The sequence below is a fragment of the Silurus aristotelis genome, assembly GCF_946808225.1.
Source record: "Silurus aristotelis genome assembly, chromosome: 2".
Classification (NCBI taxonomy): Eukaryota; Metazoa; Chordata; class Actinopteri; order Siluriformes; family Siluridae; genus Silurus; species Silurus aristotelis.
The window spans coordinates 32,915,288-32,936,522 of record NC_139575.1 but is presented as its reverse complement, the minus strand read 5'-3'; the positions used below and the strand labels follow the sequence as shown (position 1 = coordinate 32,936,522).

The following is a 21,235-nucleotide window of genomic DNA, read 5'->3' as shown; positions in this document are numbered from 1 at the left end:
CAAAAGTAAAGGCATTTGTCTGTAGAATATAATATAATGTATGACACTGTACCAATGCATGAAAAGTTTTGTACCTAATTAATGTACATTTCTTTAGATAAAACCTTCCTTTAATGGTGTCATTTTTTTTTATTTTACACGTTAATAAATGCATTACTTCCATAATTTTCATGCAGTGTGTACATTATATTCAGTTTAAAGAATGAAGAAAAGAGTACCCAACTACAAAGTAAATGAAAATGATTATTATTATACAATTATTAAACCATGTGAAAGTACATTGAACATCAAAAATCATTTGTGGTGGGTTTTTTTTTTGTGTTAGCACATTAGTGGATATTGATCAAATGTATTAATTAAATCATTAATGCTGGTTAAATACAGTGCCTGTCAGAAGTTTGGAAACATTGGAACACCAAGTCCGTCATCACTTTGGGGAAATCGTAGATCACTCTTTTTTTTTTTTTAGTTCATTGAGTTTGCAGGAATTTGTTTATGCATCGCTTTCTCAAGGTCATTTCAGTCAGGTTGAGATCTGACTGGGTCATTGCATGACCTGGATTCTGTATTTTTCAGCCATTCTGCTGTTGATTTACGTGTGCTTGGGATCAGCGTTGGACAGAGTGCACAAACCATATAATTGAGTAAAAGTAGAAATACACTAAAATATTACTACAGTAAAATTGCTCGCTTTAAACTTTTACTTCAGTAAAAGTACAAAAGTATTTGCCTTCAAATGTACATAAGTATATAAAAGAACTATAATTTATTATGGCTATAATGGTCTTATTATCCTTTCACTCTAAACACACCAATCTATGAATAGAAGGATATTGTTTAGTCATACACTGATATCAATTAAAATGATCATGAGCCCGAAACCTTCTTTTCAACTACTTCAAATACATCATAATTGAGGTAATAAGGTAATCATAATTTATTGCTCTCAAAATGCTTAGTTTTCAGTTTTCAGCTTGCTGATAAAACTGTATGTCCGTGCTAAGTACCACCAAGCGGCAATCATTACAAGTTTAAAACGGAGCCCGTGCTCTGCCCTGATTGGTGGCTTGCTGCTTGCTCGATCAGTTAAGTTTTTATTTACTCGAAAATGAAAAGAAACACCTGATTTCATATGTAGTTAAGTTAAAAGATATTTGACTTTGAAATGTAGTGAAGTTTCAATAAAAGTTTCAATTCACAGATGAGCCTTGTCAAGAGCTCAGTTGTGACATTTCTTGCCATCTTAATGACCATCAGTTGTCTTGTGCAGTGCGACAGGGTGAGTACAGAGTCAATAGCCATATTAGTGCTAGCACAATTTATGTACTGATGTATATTTCTTGTCTTGATGGAGTGTAGCTGTTTCTTGGAATGAATCCTCGCAGACACTGATATATCTTTGTAAATAAAGTGTTTATTTAACACAGACATTCAGCATCTTCACGAGCCTCCCGGATCAGCTCGGAGCCGCCGTATCGATGAGTCGATGACTCCCGATTCATGGCTCCACCCATGTTAAATATTGCCCAATCTCTGGGTCCGCCTCTTAATGTATATGACCTCATTTCTGCAATAATGCTTTAACACAAAGCAAAGTCTGTCTTTGCCCAGACTAAATGTATCCCAGATGTATCGGAGCTCCCTTTCCCAGATCATTCATCTTAATTATCTAATGAACGGGTCAGAGGTCGTCTCCCAAAAGGACATGCGTCCTGGATTATATTCTATACTTCGACTCATACTGATTTAAGGACGACAGTCTCATTTTCCCAGTCATGGTTCTTAACACTAGGGCCTTTCGTACTTGGCTTAACGAGAAACATCTGGTCCGCCTCCAGCAACACAGAACAAAGTCGAACACAGATCAAAGATATTGCATATTAAATATATTACATATTTAAGATACTATAGTACAAATGCATAATATGGCAAGAGACACTCAGTTGAGTAAAGAGAAATGAAGTCAGACAATCCCAAGCAAAAAAATCTCAAGAACTTAAAATGTATCCCCAAGTGCAATTTTCAAAACCATCAAATGCTATGCTGAAACAGGCTCTTACAAGGAAAATCCTAGTAAAGGACCAACGTCTAGCTCTGCTACACAGGGTAAGTTTATTAGATTTGCCAGCACCAGAAACCACTGATTTACATAAATGCTTTTCGGAGTAGCAACATACTGTACACAGTTCACAGCAGACTGCCTGATTCAGGCCTGGGAACTCCTCTGGTGTCTTCTTCATGAGGATGACTGAGAGAATGCCAAGCGTGTACAAAGATGTTATCAAAGCAAAAGAAGCTATTTTGAAGAATTTAAAATAGAAAATATATCTTGGGTCATTTAACATTTGTTTACTGCATAATTCCATATATCTTCTTTCATATGTTGGATGTCTTCAGGATAATCTACAATTTTGAAAATAAAAAAAATGTAAGAAAAACACTGAAGAAGAAGGTGAACATTTCACATGTATGTAGTATTTGCTGTTACAATGCTGCCCAGCCCCATTCAGTTTTGCCTAACAAATGAAGTGTATAAGGTCTGCGGGTGGGTGCTATTGACATAATACTGCATCCCATATAGCTTCTCTCTCTCTCTCTCTCTCTCTCTCTCTCTCTCTCTCTCTCTCTCTCTCTATATATATATATATATATATATATACGTATATATATATATATATATATATATATATATATATATATATAAATATATATATATATATATATATATATATATATACGTATATATATATATATATATATATATATATAAATAAATATATATATATATATATATATATATATATATATATATATATATATATATATATATATATACACAGTGTTGTGAAAAAGTGTTTGTCCCCTTTCTAATTTTTTTTTGCATGTTTGTCACGATAACACAAGTGAACACGACATGCAGTTTTTAAATGAAGGTTTTTATTCTTGAGGGAAAACTAAATTCAAAAATACATGGCCCTGTGTGAAAAAGTGTTTGCCCCCCTGTTAAAACTGTGGTTTATCACACCTGAGTTCAATATCTCCAGCCACACCCAGGCCTGATTACTGCCACACCTGTACACAATCAAGAAATCTCTTAAATAGGTGTCTGACAAAGTAAAGTAGACATCATGCTGAGATCCAAAGAAGTTCAGAAACAAATGAGATCCATCAGTTTGGGAAAGGTTATATAGCAATTTCTAAAACTTTGGGACTCCATCGAACCACAGTGAGATCCATTATTCACAAATGGCAAAACATGGAACAGTGGAGAACCTTCCCAGGAGTGGCCGGCTGACCAAAATTACCCCAAGAGCAAAGCAATGACTCATCCAAGAGGTCACAAAAGACCCCACAACAACATCCAAAAACCTGCAGACCTTACTTGCCCCTGTCAAGGTCAATGTTCATGACTCCACCATAAGAAAGCGACTGGGCAAAAATGGTCTGCATGGCAGAGTTCAAAGATGAACAACCTCTGCTGAGCAAAACTAACAAAGGTTTTGCCAAAAAACATCTTGATGATCCCCAAGACTTTTGGGAAAATACTCTGTGGACTGATGAGACAAAAGTTGAACTTTTTGGAAGGTGTGTGTCCCAATACGTCTGGTGTAAAAGTAACACCGCATTTCAGTAAAAAGAACATCATACCAACAGTAAAATATGGTGGTGGTAGTGTGATGGTCTGGTTTTGCTGCTTCAGGACCTTGAAGACTTGCCGTGATAAATGGAACCATGAATTCTGCTGTTTACCAATAAATCCTGAAGAGAATATATTCGGCCATCTGTTCATGACCTCAAGCTGAAGTAAACTTGGGTTCTGCAGCAGGACAATGATCCAAAACACACCAGCATGTCCACCTCTGAATGGCTAAAGCAAAACAAAATGGACACTTTGGAGTGGCCTAGTCAAAGTCCTGACCTGAATCCTATTGAGATGCTGTGACATGACCTTAAAAAGGTGGTTCATGCTCGAAAACATTTCAATGTGGCTGAATTACAACAATTCTGCATAGATGAATGAACCAAAATTCCTCCACAGGGTAGTAACAGACTTATTGCAAGTTATCGCAAACGTTGTTGCCGCTAAGGGCGGCCCAACCAGTTATTAGGTTTAGGGGGAAACACTTTTTCACACAGGACCATGTAGTTTTAAATTTTTGTTTCCCCTCAATAAAAAAAAAAAACACCTTCATTTCAAAACTGCATGTTGTGTTTACTTGTGTTATCTTTTACTAATATTTAAATTAGTTTGATGATCTGAAACATGTGATCATCATGCAATAAATAATAAGAAATCAGCATGGGGCAAAATGTAAAAAAATGAATGCTATTCAAAATAAAAGAAATGCAATGCAAAAACAATGATGCTATGCATTTCAATATGGTACATAGTTCTCATTTATTTCTTTGTTTAAGACAGACAGCAAATCATCAATTTACTGAAGTGGCTTCAGACTTCTAACACACGGCCATTTCACAAACCTTTGCGGTGCAAAAAAATAAACGAATAACTATACAAAACCAGACGTTCCTTTACTGTTGTGTCCCCAAGAAGATGCAGCTCTACCTCTGCCATGTTAATCTACATTCTATGTGACTCTCAAGATGCGTCCTGTTCATGTAAAGCAACGGTGTTGAGAGAACATTTTAAATAAGTGAAATCAATTTACATATAAAATATTGGTCACAAATTATTGGTCATTGTAAATAATGAAAGTAAATAGCATCTACAAATAGTTGTAAATAAATAAATCGTTTTTTACAGATGCAAATATGTTAAAAACGATGCTTCACGATACAAGTGGTATCTGGTACACTTGTATCTGAAGCCATTTTTTTTTGTCTTACCATTTCTAATATATATATATTGATTACTGAACAACAGGATGTGGTCTACTACCCACAATGTAGTGTAACGAGCGCTTTGAGATGTAACCAGACTTCTGCATAGTGACGTAACCGAAACCACGCCCATTGTTATGGCGCTTCCGGACTGGACAGTGTGTTTACTTGGTGCTGCTGCCTCGATCTGCGGAGGTTTTTGCATCTACCGCCTGTTCAGAAGTCCAGCAAGAGGTCCATGGAAAAGAGGTGTTTTTGCGGATTTGATGGCGCGCACAGAGAAACCGCTGTTCTGGATAGCGTAAGTCTGTCTAAGTTTACTTGATGTATGCGTCATGTTTTTTCTTCTAGGTTCTCATATCCAGAGTGAATGAACTGCTCCATATCTATATACTATATTCATTTACTGATATTCTAGCTTAAGGGTCTCCTGGTGTTCTGTCGCTTTGTTTCCGTGAATTGTCATGATTACAGTGGTGTGATTCAAGCACTGCATATCCACATTGTCGTGCACACACACACACACACACACACACACACACACACACACACAGACCCACTAATATCAACCTCCCTCCCCACCCACACACACAATGAGGCTCACCAAAATCCACCCAACCACACACAAACAAAGCCCACCTACACAAACACACACACACACACACACACACACACACACACACACACACACACACTTATTACAGATCTTTGTATATAAGTGCTTTTTTATGTCCTTGTATATTAAACAACAAGAAAAAAAATCACTACATTGCCATTATGCTCCAAAACTTAAAAGTGTGGGTATTTCTATCATACTTTCAGCCCTGGAATTTTATTGACACTTCAACATCAGATGTACAGTATACAAATCTGTGAGCAAAAACCTGCAGAAAATAGTATTATGTTATGAATCAGTTAAAATGCCCATCTGGTCACACATGACCAAGCTATGAACTGTAGATCTGGTTTTTTAAAGGTAGAAAATATTATTAGTAAAATCTTATGTAAGTCAATTTAAGGAATTTAAGGCCATTATTTATCAATGAAGGTGATTTTGAATGATTCTGGTTTAAATGAAGTCATCTGTGTCCTTATTGCTCCCAAAACTGTCTTTTTATCCAATGTGCATGAACTCCCCACCACACTCAGTATATTAGTATCCTTCTGAAATGAAACTGTTGAACCATTAATCATTATTAATTATTGTTCTCTCCGGATCTGTAACATATAAAATAAGTTGTAGCTAGTTTTACAAAATCTCCTTTCAGTCATGGGTCATGCACTTATTAAATTCTTTAATATTTTGCTAATTCTTGCTTGGTGGCTAACTTTTCCTTATCACACAAGTACCAACCATAGGTTGTGGGGCTAGCGTGTGCTTCTTTCTGAGATTTGATCTTTTTTGATCTAATATCTTTTTGAACTGCTTCATCACACACTTCGAGGAAAACACTCATTTGTCAATTAGTCAAGAAGAACAACAATTGCTAACACAGTATTAACATCGTGAGGGTTTGTTTTTGTCCAGGTACTCTCTATACACACGGACCAAACTCGGCTACATGTTTTACAAACGCCAGATGAGAAAAGCAAGGGAAAAGTACCCAGCTGGCCACTCTAGAACGGAGCCCACAACAATTAACGGTGAGGAGTAATATTTGCCTTGGTCTATAATTTTCAATACTGTGTATTGTTAAAAATGGCATGTATTATAATGGTATTTAATGTAGTAGAGCAGCCAAGAGACAAATTTTATTCTCTTATTACTTGCATTACAGCAGCAACAAATTCCCTAATTTACATTTGTGGCATATGGTAGACACCCTTGTCCAGAGCAACATACAAAAATCTACAATGGTACGCCAGATTATCAACTTAAGATAAATCAGACTACAACTCTTTATTTTTTACAAAGCATACTTGGAAAGTGCTAATTGATGTGTTTCAGGAAGAGGTAGGTCTTCAACCGTCTCTTGAAAATAGCCAGGGACGCCGCTGTTCGGAAATCTAGGGGATGTTAAAATAAGTTCATTCCACCACCTCGGTGGCCAGAACAAAAAAGAGCCTTAAAGTACACTTGCCTCTTATTCGGAGAGAAGGTGGTACCAGTCAAGCAGTGCTGGAGGATTTCAGACAGTGTGGTGCACTGTAAGGTGTGATAAGGTCTCTGAGGTAGGATGATGCTGATCCCATTTTTGGCCTTGTAGGCAAGCATCAGTGTTTTGAATCTGATACGTGCTGCTAATGGAAGACACTGAAGGGAGCACAGCAGTGGGGTGGTATGGGAGAACGCAAGTCACGCAGCTGCGTTTTGGATCATTTGCAGTGGGCGAATAGCGTTTAGAGGAAGATCTGCCAGCAGAGAGTTGCAGTAGTCCAGACTCGAAATGACAAGAGACTGAACAAGCACCTGGGCAGCCTGTGTGGACAGAAATGATCGAATCCTTCGTATATTGTAGAGAAGAAAGTGACAAGAACGAGCCACATTAGCAACATGTGAGGAGAAGGACAGTTGATTGTCCATAGTTACCCCAAGGTTGCGAACAGTTGCTGAAGTGAAGAGCAGAGAGTTATGAAGAGTTATTTGGAGATCTTGACCTGGAGATGAATCATCTGGGATCACCAGCAGTTCTGTTTGGCTGTGGCTGAGTTTTAATTGATGAGCACTCATCCGTGAAGATATGTCTGTCAAGCATGCCGACAACCGAGCGGAAGCTGTGGTATCTAAGGTAGATGAGTTGAGTGTCCTCAGCATTGCAGTGGTAAGAAAACCACTATAGAGGGTGAAAAGGAGTTGACCAAGTACCTAACCTTGTGGGACACCAGTGGAGAGTCTGTGTGGGACAGATGTGGACCCTGTCCATGTTACCGGGTATGAGTGACCTTCCAGGTAGGCAGCAAACCATTCCCATGCTGTTCCGTGGATACCGAGGCTCCTGACTGTGTCGAATGCTGCTACAAGATCAAGGACGATAATTACAGATGACAACTTGGCTGATCAAGCAGCTGGCAGTTTCTCAGAAAAAGCCAAAAGAGCCGTCTCTGTGAAATGTGCCGCTTTGAAGCCAGACTGGTTCGGATCATGGAGGTTGTCATGTGATAGATAGACAGGCAGTTGGTGAAACAGTGCGTTCCAGAGATTTAGAAAGAAAGGAGAGAAGTGATACCAGTCTGTAGTTGTTGATGTCTGATGGATCCAGAGCAGGTTTCTTCAAGATGGGAATGACACTTGCTTGCTTGAAGGTAGTTGGCACATGGCCTGATGTCAAGGACCCATTGATGAATGTGGAGATGAGGGGCAAGAGATCTTGTGAGATGCTCCGAAGCGTAGTTAAAGGGATTAGATCCAGAGAGCAGGTGGTGGGATTGCAAGATGACTTGCAGTATCTCATCTTCTGTTCTATTTTAATTCTCTCTTCACTTCCTCTCTTTTTTTAATCTCTCTCTTGGTTATTATACTTAGTTGTTGTTCTGAGACACAAAATCCTTCTGTAGCATAGTTATGTTACAGAGTGCTGTCATTTGAGATTCTTTCTGTGAATGTGAAATAAATATCTTCTTACAGAAAGCGTCATCATGTCATCCATTATATTTTTTTCTTAGTTAAATAGCTTCTATTCTATCAAAATCTATTTATCCATTTAGGCCGAGATTATGAGCTAAGTAAATCCACATTCATGGGGTTTTGCTATAGATACTATTGCGTATTAGAATGAGCACATTTATATAACCCTATTATTAAAAATACAGTGAGATCTACTTCCTGAGCTATCATAATAAAATTTATTTCCAGATTATGAGCTTTGAGCTTTTACAAAAACATTGGTTGTACATTTATTAGTGCATATTTAACACAGGCTTATACCAGCATATATACTTGAATGACAGATTATTTTCTGTCATTCTATTTGTGTTATTGTAGGTATCAAGATCATTCCATTACCCATCCTGTCTGACAACTACAGCTATGTGATCATTGACACAGCATCAGATCTTGCCGTGGTGGTGGACCCTGCTGATCCACGCTCTGTCCAGGTAAGTCTGCGCTTCCACTTAAAAGGTTGGAGGACACAGTTTGAAATAAAACGTATTTTCTTTCTGACAAAGGTTTTCCAAAGCATTTAAATTCCTAGATCTATTTTCTTTTGGTTTCCTCTTGAATTCTGAAATGAAATCACTGGAATTTAATAAAAGTTTTTCCTTTCTGTATTTTTTGTAACCCGGTAAAGTATAATTATTAAAGATTTTAGGCACACACATGAGATCTTTTTTTGCTTGTGCACACAGATTATTTTTTAATCAGAATTAGCTTTTTTGCCTTCTAACAGACTTGTCTGGAAAAGGAAGGGGTGACATTACAAGCCATTCTTTGTACGCACAAACACTGGTGAGTAAAACGAGGAGCTGCTGAAATTGTTCTGTCTTATACAGTTTTTGATTCTTCTAATCTAAGCCACGATAAAGCAAGTCAAGGTCGGTGAAATACTGAAAAATGAGCTTGTAGAACAGTAATGTAGAATGTAAACTCTCTCACAAGCTTAAAATTCCTGCATCATTTATCTTATGTAAACACACAGAACTTGTGTACATGTGTATCTGTGTCAGGGACCACAGTGGAGGAAACAGTGTGCTAAAGAGGAACCACAGCTCATGTAGGGTTTATGGAAATGCTCTGGATAACATTCCTGGTCTTACACAGTAAGTGTATTTCACCACAAGATGCTGACAATCAACCTCATATTTGTGCTTTGAAGATCCTCACAGTACCACAACAATTTTATGACTGACACTCTTGTGCTTTGTAATGGTATTTGTTTGAAATGTTGCTAAATATAACTCTTAGCTGTTTGATTGGGATTTCTAGTCCTCTAACAGACAAAGACATCATAGATGTTGGGACACGGCTGCAGTTTAGGGCTTTTTACACCCCTGGCCATACTGTGGGTCACATGATTTACCTGCTAGATGGCAGAAATTTTGGTGGTCCCAACAGCCTTTTCTCAGGAGACCTGCTTTTTCTCTCAGGATGTGGTAAGTCTGAGGAAGGCAAAGATCCAAACATACCAATTAACTACACGTTCTTCAACTAAGGCACAGTACTGCAATTAGTAGTTTGTTTAATGATGTTTTGCTCTCTGTAGTTAAGAATATTTATTGTGTAGTCGTATGCATAAAATTGTCTAATGCTACGTTAATTTTTATTTGGAGTCTGTACCAGAACGGTTCCATATATTATATAGTATTAGTGTCCATGTGGCAAGCAAAAATGGCCATTGGTAACAAGTTGGTTAATAAGATCTCTTGTATTACAATTCTTTCTGTGAATACAAACAGTGGCCACATTTAGCAACCTTTTTTTTTTAGCAAGTAATTGTTTATTTATTACAAACTATGTGCAACTTCCTGTCACATGTGTACAACTTGTGTTTATTAAAGCACAACCACAGCACATTTGATTTGCATTTTAGTGATTGTAGAACCCCACAAGATTGGTTTAGACAAGCTACATTTTAACTGAGCGAGTGCGCTTTTTATTTTTAAACACAGCCCAACCGAAAAGTAGTAAAAGACAATTGTATGTAGACTGGCAGTAACAAGCCAAAGGTGACACTAGTTGTTTTGTTACCTGCAAGTTCGTACACTTTTTCTCCATCTACCGCTGATGTTTGACCATGTCTTTGCTGCCACAGAGAAAAGTCTTAGCACATAGAGCTTATAATGAGAAAATTTGGGTTTGTTTTGTCCTTCAGTTTATTAATACAAAATATGTTTTACAGAAATTTGCACTAAAATGAATGAAGCCCAATCTGTTTTGGATGATTGTATGATAATGTTCGTAACTACTTTCAATTAAATATAGCATTTTAGTTAACTGTAAATATACGCATTACAGCTATGAATGTAGGATTACTAGTACATTTTTATACATGTTTAGAGTGAAACAAAATGCTTTGTAGAAATGGCAATGTCTGTTAAGACTGTTCCAAGCCAATAGGGTCATTATAACATTTTGTCCTTCTTTAGGGCGAATGTTTGAAGGCACCGCTTCAACAATGTTATCATCACTGGACACAGTTGGCTCACTGAATGATGATACTCTGCTCTGGCCTGGTAGGGCTTGAATGTAATGCATGTAACTTCACTTTAATAGCTTTTCTGTTATCTTCGAGCGTAGAGACCAGGTTATATCTGAACCTTTACATTGCAAGGCCAAGTGATGTAATATATGTTGCAAAACTGAATTATATAACCTGCATTTTCTCAGGCCATGAGTATGCTGAAGATAACTTGCTGTTTGCTGCTGAGGTGGAGCCTGGTAATGTGTCACGGGAACAAAAGTTACAGTGGGTCTTGCAACAACGAGGTCAACGACTGTGCACGGTGAGTTAGTCTTCTGCTGTCTTTGCTACTATAACCTCGTAAATTTCATTAAATGTTATAATAAAAAAAAAAAAACTAACATTCTCTCATGTTAGAGCCCATCTACACTGAAAGAAGAGAAGCAATACAATCCGTTTTTAAGGAGCCATACTCTAGATCTTCACCAAGCTCTGGGCTTGGAGCAGAACCAAGATGAGGACTGGACTTCATACAGGGCCCGGGTTTTAGAGGAGCTACGCAGAAGAAAGGACATTTACAAAGGCCGATAGGTGACAGGGTCAGTGCTTAGATTCGGAGGAAGAAACCAATAAAGACCCCCTCTAATTCCCCTTTTCTATTCCTGTACCGATCCAGGAAGAACTCGCACACTGAAACATGTGTGACCGTGAAGTAAAATGGCAGCAAGAGTAGAGTTTGCACACTGATACTAAGCTGTATATGGGCATTAATAAGATACAGTTGGTTGAACAATGGGGCAAAGATGACTTTTTTTTTCAGATATTTTTTCAAAAATAAATTTTTGAGCTATTTCTATTCTGATTTAGATTCGTTTCTATATTCAAAAAGTTGAAAATATAAACATTACTAGCTCTGCACAGGACAGTAAGGCATCAATCTAAACTGAATTATATAACCAGTAGGCACTACTTATTATGTATATCTACCTAATTCCAACATGCATAGGCCACTTCACCATTTCGTTAGGTATATCTACAATGTACACATTTTGTATGTATACACCTACTTACTGTAGCCCAACTGTTATTACAAGATTACAATTACAATTGGTTGGATAGCTGTAAAGCCAACAAAAGAGACTACTCCTGACCACATTCACTCTATACAGTCGATCATTCTCTATACAAACAGATCATTCCAATTGTGTTCAGGGTGGTTGATGTCAGGACTGTGTGCAGGCCACTACAACAAATTTATCAGCCTGTGAAATCAGTGAATTGTGAAATCAAACCTGTTCTCACTTCTTCAAAGTTATACACTACTTTAATAAACACTTGGCACTGTGCATGGTGAAATTAGGCTTGTGAGCATCTGTTTGGCCAGGGAACCCATCCCATGCTCCTGGCAGAGTTTTAGTCCTGATGTTGCTTCTAGAAGCAACTTTCATTTGGCCACCCTGTTCGGTTGAATTTTCCATGGACTTTCACTTTCTGATTACGTTGCTGCTCTTGGAGGCTCCCAAATGTCCAATACATTTGAACAGGAGAGATTTAGCAGAGCAGAAATGACACTGTCTGACTTCTATCAAATGCGTCGTAGGTACCATGTTTAACAACACTGAGCTCTTCGGTATTCATTCTACTTTGCCAGTGATTATGGAGATGTGACATTGTGCTTGATTTAATGCACCTGTTTATGAAATGCAATAATCATAATCGGTGTCCACATATTTTTGTCCACATATTTGGTTGTACCTACAATGTTTATGTATTGTTCTCTGCAAAGCTAACCTAGTACTACAGCTACTGTCATGGTGATGTTTGTTGATGATTTTAGCCTTTAATTGTTAGCCTTTTGTGGAACAATGGTACTGGTGATAAATGTACTTTTTTCCCTCTTTGAACAATAAACCGAAAAACTTTTGAGCTTATTGTGACTGCGGTGCTTTTATGAGCTTTACGATAACAGCAACGACTGCCTGGTATAACGCATTGTGGACGTATCCTCTTGTCAGTGTTTCATCGTGAATTCAGTGTTATAGCATTGCAATTATTTTATACCAATTTTATAACACTATATAATCTATTTCGTGTGGTAATACATCATGGCCCTGTGTCAGACCCGCTGCTCTGAGGTGTAACGCTTTTTTTAAGCGCGCGGCTACAACTGCACGTACGGTAAAATACATAATCGTTTCCATAACAACCAAAGTCTCTGGGTTTGTTTATATCCTGAGCGTGACTTCATGTGCGAACTTTGTATTACTTGTAATCACTTTTACCTGTGTTGCCGAGCTTCCTTAAACCAGCTACTTGGCACAAATCACAGTGAGCAAGTTAGCTGAATAGGGTCTAAGCGCCTTTTTGTGACGAGATTAACCTTTGTGATACAGCTGCACATATCCGCTTCCTGTATCCAGGACACTTGCATTGGTTGTTGCCATGTTTACACTGAAAGATACGAAGGAAAATGCAACAATGCAGGAAAAGACAGAAAAAGGACCGAAAGCCTCGAAGGAAGCATTAGAGTTCCTTTCCAGCATCAGTAAGTGACCTTTATCACCAGCAACAATCAGCAGCATCTCAATACTTTGTCTCTAGTGTCCCGTATGAGATTGTCCATCATCAGAACTGCCTGTTCTGAGATCAGTGATCAGAGTTAGTCTGGAGCAGCTACCATCTGCTAATGACAGAAGTCTTCATCTTCTCCATCGTCTACATGAGCTTCTTTACTTCATTTTAACATGTCGCACTGATTAGATGCAGTTTTCTCCAGTGTGAGATTATAAACAAAGTCCTGTAATACTAAGCAATAATTTACAGTTTGGTAAATTATATTAAATCTGTGCATACTGTTAGGAAGGTGGTAGCTCAGTTTTTAAGGCTTTGGACTCTGGATTGGATGGTCACAAGTTTAAATCCCAGCACTACTAAGCTGTCACTGTTGGGCCCTTGAGCAAGGCCCTTTTAACCCTCAACTGCTAAGTCAGTGTGGATAAGGGCATCTGCCTGATACCGTAAATGTAAATGGAATGGCAATGTATAAAAACTGTGAGAATTAGTCCAGTTTTTAGAACCTTTACTCACCTGGGAAGGATAGTAGATTTTTTATTGTGGCTAAAATGATTTGCTCATTCAGTCATTTAGAAGTAGTAGATCAGACACTTGTTGGGTGATGAGACCTAAACATGAAGGTGTTCAAAGGGATGGGGTCAGGGTTCTGTACAGGCCACTTTGGCAAGTCACGTCATTATTGACCTTCCTGAATCATGGCCCTATTATGTCAATATATATTCTTGAAGAGTTTTTCAAGTTATTTTAATTGTTATTATTTAACTTTTAATGACCAAAATCTCTAGACAATGGGCAGTCGCACCTATATGTAGGTCTTTACAAAACTATACAGACTTACAGCGAATCAGCAGTGGCCCACCATTTGTGGATGAATGAGTACAAATCCTTTCATATACATTGCACAACTATTCTAGATGAGTGGAGGCCGTTATTGCAGCAGAGGAGAAGTAACTCTGGATGAACTAAACATGGATTTGGCAATTGGATGTAACTGGGTGTCCATATACTTTTGGTCAGACAGTGTATATATATATATAGATTGACATTTTCCTGCTGGAAATTGTGGTATTATAGTTGCAAAAAGACAACTGAGGATTTAAGTGGAAACATTTGTCATTTGTATATGTTCTGACATTTTGTCAGCTTATATTCTAGCATACTACTAAAATGTTATGAGATATATGGACCCTTTAATGCCCACTGACCCAAGCTTCAAGCCTGAATGAAAAAGAACTTCACTGTACTTGAGTATGTGACTGTTCATTCCACCACTAGCAATGTGTTTGGTGGCATGGGTTAAGGAGCGCTGCAGTGACATTCTTTTTTTGAGCATTTGTTTGAGGTTTTCTTATATCTTTCAGGACCTGAAGATATAGATCGGTGCCTGTTCATGGACTCTATGGTGACGGTTTCAGAAACTGGCAAAGATGTAGGAGAGTTCTGTGTTACTGTAAAGAATGCCGTCTATAATGATGAACCTTGTTACTTGGTACATGCTAACAGCCATGGAGCAATCGACAACATCCCCTGTGGCACTTCGATTATGTGTGAGTCTAGCACAGCACCATGGTCTTTTCTTGGAATACATTTTACATAGCTGAGATTATTTTTTGCATTCTGTGCGATCATTTTTTACTATAAATAATTGAACTTTTACCTACTGCTGACAGCTTATGTATCCAAGAGTCTTGAAACATTAGAGGAGAGTCACGAGGAATATATGAAGGTATCTATCTATCTATCTATCTATCTATCTATCTATCTATCTGTCTGTCTGTCTGTCTGTCTGTCTGTCTGTCTGTCTGTCTGTCTGTCTGTCTGTCTGTCTCATTACTATAATTGATATTCAGACAAGAAGCTTATTTATTCACTGTTGTGTGCATGTGTGCTGTCAATGCTGCAGCTACAGGAACACACACTGGGCAAAAAGACGCACATAGTAAGGCAAGGCAATCATCTAGTGGTGAACAGAGTCATCTCGCAGAAAGACGTAAGAACAGTGGTTTCATTTTCTAATTTCTAAACCTGTCACTCTCCATGTGTTTGCATGAGACCTGAGCAAAATTTTACATTAAGATTATAGCAGGTTTATAGCTGGTGTCCGTATGTTTTTGTCTATTTTTATTATAAAAATATAATAATTAAGTGTAATTAAAATATCCAGGAAAACCAAAGTTGGATAGCTGATTTTTTGCTTTCTTGTAGGAAGTGAAGAATCAAGTATTCACCTTCCCTCTGCATACTCTACAAGGTTTCGTATCTGAGACCTCCAACCTCTTGATCATGCGCATTTTGGCTCAACAGAAGAAAGTTCCAGAAAATTTGACATTCCTGTCATTTGATGACGACACCCAGGTTGGCGTGTCGACCTACGTACGTAATTATATTGGATTGTTTTTGTTCTATTGCTTCTATTCTTTTTGGAGTGTTCAGTCTTTGTTTGTCCAAAGAAATGCATCATCCCCCATGAGTTGTAGCTCATTCCATTTTCAGCTTTTATTATGTTCCCTCTCAGGTTCTGTACACAACCATTTATCTGTATGTTATTGTAATTTCATTTGTTGTGTTCCATCATGTTTGGCAAGTACGCATGTAATGACTGTATGTTTACTGATATGGTATGTTTGATTTGATGTTGTTTACAGGGACTAAAATACCAGGATCAGTTCCTAATAATTTTTTATGTTTATGACAAATAAAACCAGAATTACCCTTAATGGATAAATACGTTTGAAAACTTAATACAAGAATCTCAGCCAGACACAAAGACGTGCACATGGACAGCCTAAAAAACATTATGCTATGTGAAAGATTGGTGAGCCATATCAAACCCCATATGAAAAATCTTGAAAAAAGGCTCTTTTATCTGATTTGACCCGAATGAAACTTTTTGGCGATGGCAAAAACGTCAAATTTTAATTGAATGCTCATCCTGAGAAAAACATTCCAACTGGCAGTGAAACATTGTGTTTGTACCACCATAGTCAGAGTGGTAAGGCATAGTCTTCTCTAGATCAACTCTTACCTGCTCAATTACTTTTTTGTTCAGAGTTTGGGATCGGGATGTTCACAGCGATTTATACTTTTCCAGGATGTTGTCTTGGTATTGTTTTGTTAGGTGCTTTGCTAATTTATTATAAGTGTTCATTTTAAATGAATCATTTTTGTCTCACCGTAATTTAGAGGGAGCTGGAGGTCACGAAACAGGAAGTGGGCAAAGAGATGGTGGAGGTATTTGGTATTGAGAGGACTGTCTCCTCAGCAGAACCCCTGCAAACCCCTGCAACCTGGCACTGCTACTTCCTGCCTGATGGGTAGGACCTCTTTCTTGATTTTGATTAAGGAATACAACTTTAGGTTTGTTCAGTTACTATAAAAAGTATATCAGAAAGTCTACATATTGTAATTTGTTGCAGAATGAAATATAGTACCCAATACATATTAGCATTTTTTTATTCCAGACATTTAGCCAAAAGAGTACAGGTGGGCTCGTCGGTAACAATGAACCTTTTACATCTTCCTTCTGTAACGAGTGAAGGTCTGCATATAGTTACTTTCTTTCCAGTGATTATACAGTACCTGTGCCAGAAAATTTAAATCAAAATGGTGGTTTTTTTGTTTGTTTGTTTTCAGATGAGAGAGCTCATAAGTCAGTCTATGTGAAGAAGCCCCTTGTCTGGGAAGAGGACATAGAGCTGTACTCGAGGTTTATTGACAGAAAGGTAGCTATTCATGATTAGAAGGAAACACATCCTTCAAGTAAAATCAATGTCTTAAAATGAGAGCAACCAGAATATGTACCACCAATAAAAAAACACATGCTGCATAGCACTACTGCCTAAAATGAAACCAACATGTGAGAAAGTCTTCCAACCCTAGAATACTGTTTATCTACACTTCCTTTGGTGTAAAGCAGAATACCTACTGGATTACTAATCAGATTGCAGTAATGACAGTTATTCTAGCTGTCATGTGCCACAGATATTTGACAATTGGTCATGTTTTGCTCCACATTTGGTGTACTTTATAGATGGTGACAAGGATTTTCCAGAAAGGAAATTGTTAGTGTAGTCAGTGAGTTGAAATTACTAGTATTCGAATTAGCCTGATTTGTAAATAAACGTCTGTCATCAGCAATAAAATTAAAATATAGTGTCCAGGAACAGATTATAAAATTGGTGCAACATTAAAACTGTCAGAGTCTCCTCCAGCAGAAGAGAATAGCACTATCCCAAAATAGTTCTGCATGTTAGAAACACACACACAAAGTATCGTTCTTTTCCTCTTACTCTCTTAATTGCAGGAAGAAATGAAGGCTGATTACTCCTCCTATATCAGACAGCACCCTGAAATTAAAGCACTACTGGCTGACTTCCTACAAATGGTGCTGTTAAGAAAGCCTCAGGATGTTTTCTCCTTTGCCAGTGACTTCTTCTCTGCCTTTGACTCTCGACGCCCACCACTCAGCAGCTTTAAAACGTCACCGGATACAACAGCTGCTAAAGATGACAAATCCTAATGTTTTGCAATTAATAAATGTAGTGAAAAAAAATCTGCTATTTGTGCCATCTCTAAATCAAACATCAAAACAAACTGGACTTCATAGTTGCAGGTTTCCTTGTTTTTGTAGAGGTGTATAAAGAATTAGACTAACCCAGGGGGTTTTCCTATACTTGATGAGTAACACTGTTTTTAGGACTGGAGAAATTGAAGCTTTGATTCCATTGAAAACTTAGCTTGGGAAAATATTTCAACATCTTTGGATTGTTGCAGTAACCAAAATCACCAAATTCTGTTGATATTTAATAAATTAAAGTAAAACACTGTGAGCACAATGATAATTATTTGCTTCAAACTGCTGTAACTTCATTGATTTCTTTTTCTTTAAGACAGACAGAAACGGGATCGTAGGGTGACGTATAAGAGTGTAGGAAAGTGCACACAGGTGGATTATGTTCTATGTAGGAGATGCAACCTGAAGAAGATTGGAGACTGTAAGGTGTTGGCGGGGGACAGTGTAGATAGACAGCATCGGACGGTGGTCTGTAGGATGGTTTTGGAGGCAAAGAATAAGAGGAGGAGAGTGAGGACTGAAAGAAAAATAAGATGGTGGAAACGCTGTTATGGAACGGCTGTGGCGACCCCTAATGGGAGAAGCTGAAAGCAGAAGAAGAAGAAGAAGAAGAAGAAGAAGAAGAAGAAGACAGAAACATACACCGGAGGGAATCCAGTTAAGGAGTGGAGAGAAAATGAAGGATAAGAACCATATGAAGGGATGTTAAAATAAGATAATAGAACCTCAAAATTTAGGAATATGATGTAAAATTATATCTAAAAGAATGGACTTTCCAGTCAGCATTGTTTGATTAATAGTAAGGAAGTGGATGCTGCACCTGTGTAATAACAGGACATGGCTTTCCCTAAAGAATTCTCGAAAAGAAGACTAGAGACTGCCGAGGAAAGCCACAGTGATGCCAGCAGTCACTTTTAAGGAGTATTACAGTGGCTAAGAGGGGAGTGAAGGTGCACCAGACATCCATGTGCTATGCATAAATGAGGTTTTGAGGTTATGAGGGTTGTGAAACTCGTTGAAATTTGCAGTCCATCACTCACGGGTTGGGGTGCGGTGTGTGAGGGCAGGATAGCGAAAGGGAAATGGCCCGTCTAGCTACAGTACATGCACATAAACTTCCTGGAACTGTTAACTGTTTTTCTAGCTGTGAGAAACTTTGTGCAGTTTAGATTCATGATATTTGTGCAGCGGTGTGCTGGGCTTCGCTGCACACTTTTGTCCGATTTTATAGGCTGGACGTCACCGAGCCTTCATTGCCTCATTCCGTCCTGAGTGTGAAAAAAGAAATAAGGAAGATGGAAAAATTGTAATAGGGATGTTTTTATTTCTCACGCGTCTCCGACTCTCTTTGGTGAAGGGTGGAAAACTTGTGTCATCATTGAGTTGGTTGGCGCCTGCTTCGGACAGCATATTTGCAATACAGGAGTTGTCTATATCCCATAGTGAGATACCGAACAGATGTTTAAAAGAGAAATTTAGGTTACTTTTGTAACCCCGGTTCTCTGCTAACAGGAGTGAGGTATCTCACCACACTTCCCTCCTTGCAGTGCACTGAGAAGAGATATGTTGGGAATGACGCAGGGACTGTCAGCAGCGCTATATATACAGTGAGGAAAATAAGTATTTGAACACCCTGCTATTTTGCAAGTTCTCCCACTTAGAAATCATGGAGGGGTCTGAAATTGTCATCGTAGGTGCATGTCCACTGTGAGAGACATAATCTAAAAAAAAATCCAGAAATCACAATGTATGATTTTTTAACTATTTATTTGTATGATACAGCTGCAAATAAGTATTTGAACACCTGAGAAAGTCAATGGTAATATTTGGTACAGTAGCCTTTGTTTGCAATTACAGAGGTCAAACGTTTCCTGTAGTTTTTCACCAGGTTTGCACACACTGCAGGAGGAATTTTGGCTCACTCCTCCACACAGATCTTCTTTAGATCAGTCAGGTTTCTGGCCTGTCGCTGAGAAACATGGAGTTTGAGCTCCCTCCAAAGATTCTCTATTGGGTTTAGGTCTGGAGACTGGCTAGGCCATGCCAGAACCTTGATATGCTTCTTACAGAGCCACTCCTTGGTTATCCTGGCTGTGTGCTTCGGGTCATTGTCATGTTGGAAGACCCAGCCTCGACCCATCTTAATAATAGTTGGATTCTTACTGATTGTATGGGGTGGACAGGTGTCTTTATGCAGCTAACGACCTCAAACAGGTGCATCTAATTTAGAATAATAAATGTAGTGGAGGTGGACATTTTAAAGGCAGACTAACAGGTCTTTGAGGGTCAGAATTCTAGCTGATAGACAGGTGTTCAAATACTTATTTGCAGCTGTATCATACAAATAAATAGTTTCAAAATCATACATTGTGATTTCTGGATTTTTTTTTTAGATTATGTCTCTCACAGTGGACATGCACCTACGATAATAATTTTAGACCCCTCCATGATTTCTAAGTGGGAGAACTTGCAAAATAGCAGGGTGTTCAAATACTTATTTTCCTCACTGTAGAGAGGACTTCCCCAAACACTGCGTCGTGATTGGTCTGTCAGAACCAATCACCAAGAACCAGCTTCTTTCTAACAGAAAAATGTCAAACTGTTCTGTTGGATGGTGTGGTGAGGTTACACCACAAACACAGCACTTTTATACACTTTTTACAGCATAGAAAACCACCCGTATTTTTCGGATCCGAAAACTCATTGTGTTGGAAGCAGAACTCCATATAAGCACTTTTCTCTAGTTGTACTGAGTGATACAAATATCAAAAAGTAATACATAAAGAATTAACACTGTAAAATGTGAAATATGATACAATAATTAATCATAATTTTTTTTTTCTTTTATTGCAATTTTGCTTCATTATTAAATGCCATTCTAATATCAAACTTCAATAATTCCCAATATTTTCCATACATCTTTTCTAAATCTATATATCTTTCAATAATACCTTTATTTTTTTCCTTTAAACCTTCATTTTCAAGTAAATTGTTATTTAATTTCCAATAACAGCTATGTTTTTTGACTGATTTACCTTGTACCATATTTATTTTAATAAATATCCCTTTATGATCTGTCATTATGTAAGGTTCTATCAATACAGAGTACACATTATTACTCCATGTATATTCTTCCCTGTCTGGATACTTATATCGCCAAACATCAGTAAGGCCCAGTCTTAAACAT

At 37.9% G+C, this 21,235-nt stretch overlaps 2 protein-coding genes across 3 annotated transcripts; both read left to right on the top strand.

Annotated features, from left to right (window-relative positions):
- Positions 1-4,942: 4,942 nt before the first annotated feature.
- pnkd (PNKD metallo-beta-lactamase domain containing) lies at positions 4,943-12,832 on the top strand. The gene is made up of 9 exons (XM_083535149.1): positions 4,943-5,143; positions 6,371-6,486; positions 8,765-8,877; positions 9,171-9,229; positions 9,448-9,540; positions 9,707-9,873; positions 10,867-10,953; positions 11,108-11,223; positions 11,319-12,832. Exons 1-9 carry the CDS (start codon positions 4,980-4,982, stop codon positions 11,490-11,492), a joined length of 1,089 nt encoding a protein of 362 aa, XP_083391275.1. The 5' UTR covers positions 4,943-4,979; the 3' UTR covers positions 11,493-12,832.
- A 286-nt stretch (positions 12,833-13,118) lies between these two features.
- On the top strand, positions 13,119-18,101 carry catip (ciliogenesis associated TTC17 interacting protein). 2 transcript variants are annotated; one of them, XM_083535162.1, is made up of 9 exons: positions 13,119-13,446; positions 14,837-15,022; positions 15,146-15,201; positions 15,379-15,465; positions 15,681-15,848; positions 16,659-16,789; positions 16,937-17,013; positions 17,109-17,197; positions 17,779-18,101. In XM_083535162.1, exons 1-9 carry the CDS (start codon positions 13,344-13,346, stop codon positions 17,992-17,994), a joined length of 1,113 nt encoding a protein of 370 aa, XP_083391288.1. In that variant the 5' UTR covers positions 13,119-13,343; the 3' UTR covers positions 17,995-18,101. The 2 variants fall into 2 exon arrangements, with proteins under 2 accessions (XP_083391288.1, XP_083391289.1); XM_083535163.1 differs by having other exon boundaries at positions 13,313-13,446; positions 14,818-15,022; positions 17,779-18,098.
- Positions 18,102-21,235: the final 3,134 nt, after the last annotated feature.

What these genes read in the sequence shown, in the direction of transcription:
- pnkd (XM_083535149.1), top strand. Translation starts at nt 4,980, where the DNA reads ATGGCGCTTCCGGACTGGACAGTGTGTTTACTTGGTGCTGCTGCCTCG. An exon ending in GGAGCCCACAACAATTAACG is followed by an intron (nt 6,487 to 8,764) that starts GTGAGGAGTAAT and finishes GTGTTATTGTAG; the next exon opens with GTATCAAGATCATTCCATTA. An exon ending in CTTTGTACGCACAAACACTG is followed by an intron (nt 9,230 to 9,447) that starts GTGAGTAAAACG and finishes TATCTGTGTCAG; the next exon opens with GGACCACAGTGGAGGAAACA.
- catip (XM_083535162.1), top strand. Translation starts at nt 13,344, where the DNA reads ATGTTTACACTGAAAGATACGAAGGAAAATGCAACAATGCAGGAAAAG. An exon ending in CTGTGGCACTTCGATTATGT is followed by an intron (nt 15,023 to 15,145) that starts GTGAGTCTAGCA and finishes TACTGCTGACAG; the next exon opens with CTTATGTATCCAAGAGTCTT. An exon ending in TGCTACTTCCTGCCTGATGG is followed by an intron (nt 16,790 to 16,936) that starts GTAGGACCTCTT and finishes TTTTTATTCCAG; the next exon opens with ACATTTAGCCAAAAGAGTAC.